The sequence below is a fragment of the Scyliorhinus canicula genome, chromosome 4 (genome assembly GCF_902713615.1).
Source record: "Scyliorhinus canicula chromosome 4, sScyCan1.1, whole genome shotgun sequence".
NCBI lineage: Eukaryota > Metazoa > Chordata > Chondrichthyes > Carcharhiniformes > Scyliorhinidae > Scyliorhinus > Scyliorhinus canicula.
Genome location: NC_052149.1, coordinates 82,782,149 through 82,794,303, shown reverse-complemented (window position 1 = coordinate 82,794,303; position 12,155 = coordinate 82,782,149). Strand labels below are relative to the sequence as shown.

The window sequence follows — 12,155 nt, the reverse complement described above, 5'->3', positions numbered from 1 at the left end:
TTGTTGAGCAGTATGGATCCTGTGCAAGTTCCTTCCATTTAGTTGTAGTGGCATTGCTGCGGCTATGCTTCTTTACCATCAGTATTTGTTAAATGATTGACTGGTTGTTGGGTCAGTCTGCCACAAGATATTGATTGCTCTCACTTGCCACTTATACTTTTTATAACCCAGATCCTTCTGGTCACATGTCAGCCCGGCACCCCAGCCTCTCAATGGTCTCTATATTTATTTTAATTTCCTCTAGATTAGGCAGATCCTGGTTTAATTACTTTCCGCAAATTCCAAACTGTTAATTGTTGCTCAGATCTTCAGTGCTGCTGTTACGAAAGGGTTCTCTATTTACCGTTGTACATTTTAACACCAATTTATTCGACTTTTCTCCAACGATTGCCAACTTTAATTCGTATTTTACTGCCATTTGTCCCCATTCTGCTACTCTGCAGTCATAAATCACACCTATGAAATGAATACCCTCATCTCATTGTCCTACACATTTCCTAAAAGCTTTCCAGACTCTCTTAAAAAGGGTTGGGGCAGATGTAAATATCGGAGTGGCCTCCTTCTGCACTATAAAGATTCTGTGTGTATGATGATTGCAGCAGTGTTGCCTCTTTGCACCATATTATTCCCCATTTCTAATTCTGTCCACCTTATTCTGGCTCCCCACTACCCTTCTTCACACTTTACTTGTTAACTACATATAGACACAGGTTGAACAGGTTATTGCATTAGTTGCTCTATGTTTGTAATGTGCAATACCACTCATCAAAAGTGTGTGTAAAGATTGGTCCCAGTTCTATTCTACATTAACTGGCCTTATGGAGTATAACACCGCCAATGCTCTGGACCGTTCCACACTACATCCCTTTGCCCAGTTCTTGCTCAATAACTTTGCTTCCTTTCTCAGCCCTAGTTCAATTCCACACCCTAACCCTTCTTGATTTGAAAACAACAGTCTAAACATCTGGGTGCAATGGCAGGAGATGCACACATAAACAATAAACTTTATATGGCACAATGCAGACTAGCAGCAATTAACTCACCTGTGAGATAGAGTCTTGTGAATCCAGGTTCTCTGACTGCATCTGTATTTCAGAATCAATGCAGACGAGGAGCAATTAACTCACCTGTGACATAGAGTCTTGCGAATCCAGGTTCTCTGATTGCATCTGCATTCCAGTTCCCGTTTCTGCACTTTCATCTACCTCCTGCAAATGTTCTTCCTATATTGGCAACACAAATTTTAGCACAGTAGTTTACAGTACTGTAAATGTACAAACATTAATTGTACAAAGTGAAATGTAATTCCAAAATGGTTATGCGGAAGAGCTTCAGAACTGGAACTTCAGGAAACAAATGCTCATGCAATGTGGGCAACATTAGCAAGGCCACTAATTTTTTCCATGCCAAACTGACCTATTATTATAAATATCTAGTTCACACTTCTGGTGCCAACATGGAGTGAGCAGTCGTACATTTGGCGACTCCCACTCAAGGTGATTTTTTTCTGTCTTTTCCCCGCCTGAAGGGCAAAGTACAAGAGCAAATGTGCCTGGGGAAGGTTTTATTCCTCTGGTGTGGCTAGTGGATGGATCCACGGACAAGGAGTGGTGCAAGAAGGAAAGAGCTCCTGGAGAAGGTGAGTCTTCATGGTGCGCCACAGGAAAAGATGGCAGAGTGCAAGGGGCTGCGCTGCCTGCCTGTCCAGTGGTCGACAGAGCAGTTGATATAAGTTTCTCAATGAGAAGTTTCAGCAGCAGAGGAAAGAGGCCCTGGAAGACCTAGCTAAGGTGGTGGAACAACTTAAATCTGGGATTGAACGAATGGAGCAGAAGCTGGAGTTCCGGGGCCTGGCAATCCAGAAGGTGGAGGCGGCGGTGGGGGAGTTTGAGGATCAGTTGGACTCGTTGGTGGCTGAGATGGGAGTCTGAGAGCCAGATGAGTGTGATAGAGAAGATGGAGGATCTGGAGAATCACTCCAGCAGGCAAAACCTCAGGATTGTTGTGATGCCTGAAGGCATTGAAGGTGCAGAGGCCTGTGTGTACTGTCACAATGTGAATATTGTAAGGCACATGAAGGGTTAATTCAATGTTACTACTCTAGTCACTACATGGTGCTATCGAGCTACCATATAAATGGAACATGCCTCTTTGACTTTTGGGAGAAAGATGGGAGACATAGGAGAGTGGAAGGATGTCAGACTGAGTGGATGCAATTAGTATTGCAGAAGTCTAGTGTATTCTGAACTCATCTAATTTCTTAGTAAATACTCGAATCTAATTTATAGTGCAATACATTCGCTTTGTTTGTTAAACACTGCTCATTGTTCTTTGTCAACACCGTAACCTTCACCATCCTGAAGAATACAAAGAACAACATGATACTGTAGCCACCTGGGTTGGCCACTTCCCGATTTAAAATGGAGATTCGCAAAGAACGCAGGGAAAATTGGACAGTATAAGAAAACAAGCAGTTTGCAGAGTTCTTCTGTATATTCGAGTTACAGAAAGCAGACAGCATTGAAACCAGCAATCTGAATATTAATGAGCGATTCCCAGGCACAATAGCAACAGTTAGGATGATAGAGGTAAAACCAGACTTTGCGGAGACAGCAGGGGTCCAAGACAAAAGAGGCTAACAAGCACCTAAGGACCGCCCAGCGATCAAGAAACAGCCCCAGTATTGGGGAATTCAAACCGATCGATTGGTACGTGATCCAATCGATTGGAGTCAGGTACAGGGTCTGCCCAAAAGGGCGCGAAGCCCCTGGGGCCTATAAAAGACAGGTCGCAAGTTCAATTCGGTCTCTTGGCAGTTTCTCTCGATAGACTTCTCGGCAGGGTCACGCAGCCGATCAAAACAACACTTGACCCTGAACTGCCTTGCAGCTGCACCAAGTAAGTGCCCAGTCAACGCACACTACGAGATAGGCGTTCCTGACCCTTAGTCCGTACCAGCTGGAAGCCTGCAGTCTCAAGATTAAACAAGAGGCTATTGTTCCCTGACCCAGTGGGTTCCTTTTCCAGAAGATAAGTATTGGCCTGTAGTGGTAGAAGTAGCTTAGTTTTGTAGTATTTATGCATGAGTAGCGATTGACTGTGTATATAATAAATGTGTTTTGATTTGAATCTTACTAACTGGTGTACTGAGTCATTGATCAGCATTTTAACATGAACCTCGTGGTGGTATCATAAAGGTACCTGGCGACTCTAGAGCAATGTCATAATAAAATAGAGCCAATTGAGTGCACACTCACCAGAACGAGCAACAATACCAGAAGTGATTGCTAAAGTTTTTAGTTAGGTTTAGTGAAGTTAGAAAGGAGGAGATCGTCCGAAAAAAAACTGTTGAAAAAGAAAATCATGGAAGAGAAAAAAACCCCATCACATTCAAGCTAGTTTAATCTAGATGCACCGACTGAAAGAAGCAAAAATATGGAAGGTCTACAGACTTCTAAGCACTTCAAGACTCCTGGTAAACAGGATGTGAATTGGAAAAATTATAAGCAGCAATTTCAGTTATATCTCTCAGCTTCAGCTCGAGAGTCAGCCAGTGACCAGTGGAAAATTGGTTCTCACTGTGGCTGGACCACAAACCATAGAACTGTTTAATGCGTTTATTTTTGAAAATAGTGACAATCAGAAAAATTCTAATGCGGTAATGGAAATGTTTGATCTGCATTGTAAAGCTCAAATTAACGAAACACGAGAGATGCACGTTTACAAAATAGGTACACAAAGCAGGCGAATTGATAGATTCTTTCATCACGAGTCTCCGTTTAAGAGCGCAGACTTGCAATTTTTCAACGCTAACAGCTTCCCTCCTCTGTGCCCAAATTGTGTTTGGAATAAGAAACTGAAAAGTTTGTGAGCGCTTGCTTAGGCAGCACAATTTGTCGTTAGAAGATGCAATAAATGTTTGTCGAGCGAGTGAGCTAGCCACAAATCAGTATGCTGATATGCAGTCCCGGGAAAAAGGCGCGAAAGACGACAACATGGCTGATGCCATTAATGTTGTGGCGCAGTTAAATAAACGGTGCACTGCAGCTGGTGGCCATTTTGAAAATGACGTGGTGACGGGTGCATTTTGTGGCCACGCCCACCAAAGAAAAAATGCCCAGCCATCGGGAAGGTATGCCTGAACTGTGGCTTCACAGTGCCATTAAATAAGTACATTAAAGCCTCAAAATAACACAAAAAGCTTTTTAACAAGGCAAGGAAGATAAGCGTGCAAAACGGAACTAGTGGAGGAGACATTTCTCATTCCGATATTGAATCACATCAGTACAATTTGGAAGACATATTCTTTGTTGTCTCAGTCAAAATTGACATTGCTGATGAGCAACATTTAAAGCAGATATCATCTGTTCATTTAAAGATTGGAACCATTAAAAGTAAATGGGTCAAAAATACATTTTAATTTGAATACTGGAGCTCATGCAAATCAGATCACTGAACCAGACATCTCTAAAATACAGTGCTAACTGAGGGACTACAATGACAACATAATTTGCATAAGAGGATGGTGTATCTAACAGTAAACAACAATTAAGTCCACCTGCCAGTATAATTTGAAATAGTTGATGCCAATACATCATTCGCTCCTAGGTGTTGATGCTTGTTTGATGCTGAATCTTGTGAAAAGGATTCACAGTGCCAATCAACGTGTTCGTTCACAGCAAGATGACAGAACATTCTTGCTAGGTGTCTAAATATATTCATTAAAATGGGTATGTTACCGTTTACCTATAAAATACAGCTTAAAGAAAATGCTATACCAGTAATACATCCTTCCGAGAAGAATACCAGCCCCTCTCAAAGAATGTCTCAATCAGGAACTGGACCGTATGCAGAACACATCCAAGATAACAAACTACAGATTGGGTTAGTTCCATGGTATGTGCACAACAGCCTAAAGGAGGTCTTTGAATGTGCATAGACCCAAAGGATCCAAATAAGAATATCAGAAGAGACCACTATCCAATTCCTAAATGCGAGATTACAGGACAGATGGCATATGCAAATTGTTTTTCTAAGTTAGATGCCTCGAAAGGATTTTGGCAGCTACCACTTGATAAGTCCAGCAAGCTCTGTACTTTTAACGCGCTGTATGGAAGATATTGTTCCAACCATATGCCTTTTGGAATTATCTCTGACTCAGAAATTTTCCAAAGAACAATGGAAACCATAACAGAAGGTATTGATGGGTGTGCGTCAATGATCTGATCATCTGGTCTGCAACACAACAGCACAATTCCAGACTACTACAAGTGCTATGACGCACTGAGCCATATGGATTGAAGGTCAATAAATTCAAGTGCCAATTTGTGATTTCCAAGCTGAAGTTTTTGGAGATCTCATATCTGAGAATGGAATATAACCGGACAGTGATAAAGTAAAAGCAATCAACAAAATGCCTGTTCCGACAGACAAAAAAGCAGTATTGAGAATGCTTGGAGTTGTCACCTTTCTTGGAAAATTTATTCCAAATCTTTCGTCCAGGACAGCTCGGAGACGATTGACTAAGAAAAATATTTATTTTTCTTGGACTTCACAACATGAAAAGGAATGGTCAGACCTAAAATCCGCACTGACTACAGCCCCAGTTCTCACATTTTTCAATCCAACTAAGATGACAAAGATCTCAACGGATGCGAGTCAAGACGGAATAGGAGGTGTTCTTCTACAGAAGACAACAGATGATCTGTAGAGACCAGAAGCATGTTTATTGAGCCATGAACGCCCACAGAACAAGGCCAAGCAGATTGAAAAAAAATTGCTTGGTCTGGTAGCGGGTATTGAAAAATTTCACTATTAAGTTTATGGTCTACCTGCATTTGTGATTGAGTGGTGTTTGTGTACATAATTCAGAAGAAGCGAAATTACATGCCGCCCAGATTGCAACGAATGCTATGCTTTTTGTCTATTATGTACTCCAGGAAAAGATCGGATCCTTGTAGATACCTTATTAAGTGCTACTAATCAAGAAGATCTTGCACAGGTGATTGAAGCTCAAACTGACATGCGGCTGACTCACTACGACTGGGATTTCGGAGAATCCCGGCCTACCTGTTTCTTTTTTTTTTTAAATAATTGTTATTGAAATATTTTGAATTTATACAACAATAACAGACCATAGTAAAATACCAAAAATAACAATAATATTAACAATCATAAACATTCGCTCCACCTCCATGAACAACACAGCATTTTAACAACAACGCAAATTAACACAATATAAAGTTACAGAACAGACACTATAATAAAGGAACACGCCCCCCCCCCCCCGTTATAGAACCCTTGTATTGATCCTCTCAGGGCAAATTTGACCCTTTCCAATTTTATAAATCCCGCCATGTCACTGATCCAGGTCTCCACACTTGGGGGGCCTTGCATCCTTCCACTGTAGCAGAATCCTTTGTCGGGCTACTAGGGACGCAAAGGCCAGGACACCGGCCTCTTTCGCCTCCTGCACTCCCGGCTCTACCGCAATTCCAAAAATCGCGAGTCCCCACCCTGGTTTGACCCTGGATCCAACCACCCTCGACACCGTCCCCGCCACCCCCTTCCAGAATTCTTCCAGTGCTGGGCATGCCCAGAACATATGGGCGTGGTTCGCTGGACTCCCCGAACATCTGGTGCACCTGTCCTCACCCCCAAAGAACCTACTCATCCTAGTCCCGGACATGTGGGCCCGGTGCAGCACCTTAAATTAGATGAGACTAAGCCTCGCACATGAGGAGGAAGAGTTGACTCTCTCCAAGGCACCCGCCCAAGTCCCGTCCTCTATCTGCTCCCCAAGTTCCTCCTCCCATTTAGCCTTCAGCTCCTCCACCTCCTGCATTACCTTATAGATGTCAGACACCTTACCCTCTCCGACCCACACCCCCAAAAGCACTCTGTCCATCGTCCCCCGCGACGGCAGCAGAGGGAATCCCTCTACCTGTTGCCTAGCAAACGCCTTTACCTGCAAGTATCTGAAAATGTTCCCTTGGGGAAGGCCAAATTTATCTTCCAGTTCCCCCAGGCCCGCAAATCTCCCGCCAATAAACAGGTCCCTCAATTTGCTGATGCCCGCCCTATGCCACCCCCTAAATCCCCCATCCTTGTTCCCCGGGATGAACCGATGGTTGCCACCCAGTGGAGCCTCCATCGAGCCCCCTGTTTCCCCCCGATGCCGTCTCCACTGTCCCCAGATTCTTATGGTCGCCGCCACCACCGGGTTCGTGGTAAACCTCTTAGGGGAGAGCGGCAACGGTGCCGTTACCATGGCACCCAGGCTCGTACCTCTACATGACGCCATCTCCATTCTTTTCCACGCCGCCCCTCCCCCCTCCATCACCCATTTACGCACCATTGACACATTGGCTGCCCAATAGTACCCCAGAAGGTTGGGCAGCGCCAGCCCGCCTCTATCCCTCCCTCGCTCCAGGAACACCCTCTTCACTCTCGGAGTCCCATGTGCCCACACAAAGCTTAAAATACTGCTAGTCACTCTCCTAAAGAAGGCCCTGGGGATAAAGATGGGCAGGCACTGAAAGAGGAACAAGAACCTCGGAAGCACCGTCATTTTGACGGACTGTACCCTCCCCGCCAACGATAATGGCAGCATGTCCCACCTCTTGAACTCTTCCTCCATCTGATCTGGTGAAGTTATGCTTGTGAAGAGTCCCCCAGTCCCTGGCCACCTGCACCCCCAGGTACCTAAAGCTCTCCCCTGCCCGCCTAAGCGGGAGCCTACCAATTCCTTCCTCCTGGTCTCCAGGGTGCACCACAAACACCTCGCTCTTGCCTAAATTTAATTTATAACCTGAAAAGGTCCCAAACTCAGCTAGCAACTCCATCACTCCCGGCATACCTCCCACCGGGTCCGCCACATACAGTAACAGGTCATCGGCATACAACGACGCCCTATGTTCCTCTCCACCTCGCACCAAGCCTCTCCACCTCTCTGAATCCCTCAACGCCATCGCCAGCGGCTCGATTGCCAGTGCAAACAAGGGGGACAGGGGGCAACCCTGCCTGGTCCCTCGGTAAAGCCGGAAGTACTCCGACCTCCTCCTATTCGTGGCCACGCACGCCATTGGGGCCTCATATAGCAGCCTTACCCATCTAATGAACCCTTCACCAAATCCAAACCTCCCCAACACCTCCCATAGGTACCCCCACTCCACTCTATCGAAGGCCTTCTCCGCATCCAGTGCCACCAATATCTCTGCCTCCCCCTCAATCGCCGGCATCATGATGACATTCAACAATCTCCGCACATTCGTGTTCAGCTGCCTTCCCTTCACGAAACCTGTCTGGTCCTCGTGCACAACCCCGGCACACAGGATTTTTGCCAGGACCTTAGCATCCACGTTGAGGAGAGATATGGGCCTGTATGAACCACACTGCTGGGGGTCCTTGTCCCTCTTTAAAATTAACGAGATCAGCGCCCGCGACATCGTCGGGGGCAAAGTCCCCCCTTCCCATGCTTCATTGAGTGTCCGCACCAGCAAGGGGCCCACTAGGTCCACAAACTTTTTATAAAATTCCACCGGGAACCCATCCGGCCCCGGTGCCTTCCCTGACTGCATCTGCCCGATCCCCTTAACTAGCTCCTCCAGCTCAATCGGCACACCCAACCCCTCCACCTTCTCCTCCTGCACCTTCGGGAAAGAAAGCCCTTCAAGGAACCTCTCCATTCCCCTCCTCTCCCCCGTTGGCTCCGACCGGTACAGTTCCCCGTAAAAGTCCTTGAAGACCTCATTCACCTCTACCCCCTTCCGCACCACATTCCCACTCTTATCTCTCACTCCAGCAATCTCCTTAGCCGCATCCCGCTTACGGAGCTGATGAGCCAGCATCCTACTCGCCTTTTCACCATGTTTGTACACTGCCCCTTGTGCCTTCCTCCACTGTGCCTTCGCCTTTCTAGTGGTCAGCAAATCAAATTCAGCCTGCAGGCTGCGCCTCTCCCCCAACAATCCCTCCTCTGGTGCCTCTGCATACCTCCTGTCCACCTCCAGCATCTTTCCCACCAGTCTATCCCTCTCACTCCTCTCGCTGTGTGCCCGGATGGATATCAGCTCCCCACGAATCACTGCCTTCAGGGCTTCCCAGACCATCCCCACCTGAACCTCCCCCGTATCATTCACCTCGAGGTACCCCTCAATACTTGCCCGGACCCTCCTGCACACCTCCTCCTCCGCCAACAACCCCACATCCGGCCTACCTGTTTCTGACGTCAAATAATGACTCATTAAAGAAGAAACTGCAAAGGATTAAGTTTTGCAGCGAGTGCTTCACATGACTTATGGATGGTCAAATGCAAGCTGTTCCAGCTTCAGAAATGTTAAAGATAGCCTCTCTGTAGTGAATGGATTTTTACTCAAACTGGATAGAATAGTCATTCCTACAAAGTTGAGAAGACAGATTCTGACCCAGATCCATGAAGGATGCCAAGCATTGAGAAATACAAGCAATGAGTGACGCAATCCGTGTATTGGCCTGGCATAAATTCTAATATTGAAAATTATGTTTCTGAATGCGACACTTGTCAAAGAAACCAGTCTCCTCAACAGAAAGAGAAATTCACAATGATGGATATTGCCACAATTTCATGGTCTAAAGTGGGAATAGATGTTTTCTACTTTCAAAGCTAGGACTACCTCGTCATTATTGACTATTACTCGAATTATCCAGAAGTGACGAAACTTAAAAACTCAAGTTCATAATCAGTCATCAAGGCAACTAAAGGTTTTTTTCAAGATATGGGATACCATTGACGGTCATAACGGACAATGGACCGTGTTTCGGCAGTTGGGAATAGACTGAATTTTCTACATGCTACAATTTTAATCATGTCTCGTCAAGCGCGCTATATCCCCAGTCCGATGGAGAAGGCTGAGAAAGGGTGCGGGTATTGTGAATAAATTGTTATAGAAAGCACACGAGACGAGACAAGATTTTATGCTACCTTTATTAAGTTATAGAACTACTCCTTTCTCGTCAGGTCTTTCGCCGGCGCAACTAGTCATGAATAGACAACTGCGTACCACATTGCCAAGTTTAACTGCACCAAATTCTGATGACGCACCGATCATCAACAAGATGAGAAAGCAGGAGCAAACCCAAAGCTTACAAGTCAACCAAACAGCTGAGTCCACTAGTTCCAGGAGATTGTGTACGTTTACAAGATCCAAACGGTGGATGGTCCTGCACTGCTCGTGTCTTGAGTCAGGCAGCTCCACATTTCTCAACGAGAAATCGTTGTACATTGCTCAAGGTAAGCAATCTCCAATGCCAATTCAACATATTATTAAGCCTCAACAATTGTTCGCAAACAGCAAGTTTCCAGGACATTTGTTCAAATTGAGTACTTCTTCATCTGATACTCAACTGACTGATACAAGTATCGATCAGAAGAAAGAAAATTCTAACTCAGTGACAGAGGGATGAAGATCTCTACATAGAATTTACAGTGCAGGAGGCCATTCAGCCCATCGAGTCTGCACCGGCTCTTGGAAAGAGCACACTACCCAAGGTCAACACCTCCACCCTATCCCCATAACCCAGTAAACCCACCCAATACTAAGGGCAATTTTGGACACTCAGGGCAATTTATCATGGCCAATCCACCTAACCTGCACATCTTTGGACTGTGGGAGGAAACCCACGCACACACGGGGAGGATGTGCAGACTCCGCACAGACAGTGACCCAAGCCGGAATGGAACCTGGGACCCTGGAGCTGTGAAGCAATTGCGCTATCCACAATGCTACCGTGCTGCCCTTTCACGGGCAGCACGTTGAAGATCAATGAGATCGAGAAAGAAACCGGATAGTCTCAATCTCTGCACTTTCATGAAAATGCCCCTTTAAGAACAGTTTGTCTTCTCAAATGGCTGCAGTGATGTTTTTGTGTGGGTGGAGCTGGACTGAGGCCCTAGTTTTTACTTTCATTTTGAGCTGGAAGCTATTTGGCTCGAGTTTTACTTACGATTTCGACAGTTGGAAGCTGCATTCAGACAAAGCTGGTTTATTTTGGTGTCTGTGCATGTTCAAAAGGTGCCCAGATCACTTGATAATTTAAAAGTGATACCTGTTTTCTGTAAATAATTGAAACCTACTGTGTTGTTAAAAGGGTTTGTCTGGTATTGGAAGTTATCAAGTTGAAACAGCAGAATGGGAAGCTATTAAGGGTTATATAAATATAGAGTACTAAAGACCGTGGGAAATTTGTATTTGCAATTGATAAAAAATGCTTGTGTGTGTTTATAAAATGTTAACTGAATTCGTAGATTAAACGCTGTTTTTGATTTAAAGTGCTTAAGGCCTCTGTTGAAGACCACCCTTATGCACTTCATAACCAAAATCTATAAACAGTTGTGGCCAGGTGAACTCCATGATATACTTTGGTGTTCTCTAAACCGTGGCCCATAATAGCACTATAATACTGATTTAACTCATGCGTAACTTTTAATAATGTTCATTATTGTACATTGCCCACACAGCTTGTATGGGGTAAATTTGAATGTGAAATTCAAATTTTTCAAAGGAAGGGGATCACAATATGTGGATTTTGTAGAGTATATAAAGGGTTAATGTAATGTTACTACTCTAGTCACTAGATGATGCTATAGAGCAACCATAAAAATATCACATGCCTCCTTGACTTTTGGGAGAGAGATCGGGGACACGGGAGAGAGTCGAAGGAAGTCAGACTGAGTGGACGCAAGATAGCTTAGCTGATAGCATAGTTTAGTATTGTAGAAGTGTAGTATATTCTGAACTCATCTAATTTCTTAGTAAATGCTCAAATCCAATTAAGTGTAGTGTAATAAATTAGCTTTGTTTGTTAAACACTGCTTGCTGTTCTTTGTCAACACTACAACCTTCACCATCCTGAAGAACAATATAAAGAACACATGTACGTGGCCAGGATTCTGGAGAAATTGATGGGGGATGGGGCCTTTGACCATCTCTGGAGGTCGACCAAGTGCACAGGGCGCTGATGAGGCGGCTACAGGTGTGTGAGCAGCTGAGCACGATAGTGGTAGACAAGGAGAGGATCTTTCAATGAGAGAGGCAGATCAGGAAATGTACCTGGGAAGGGAATGAGCAGGTGTACCGGGACCGGTGAGCAGAGCTGGCGAAGAGGGGGGCCGGGTT

General features: G+C 45.1%; 1 protein-coding gene across 1 annotated transcript in view; it reads right to left on the bottom strand.

Moving 5' to 3' along the window:
* tprb (translocated promoter region b, nuclear basket protein) overlaps nucleotides 1-12,155 on the bottom strand; it is a 162,294-nt gene that overhangs the window by 47,109 nt on the left and 103,030 nt on the right. Inside the window, 1 exon segment of the mRNA XM_038793506.1 lies at nucleotides 1,128-1,223. Within this exon segment, the coding sequence (XP_038649434.1) occupies nucleotides 1,128-1,223 (96 nt within the window).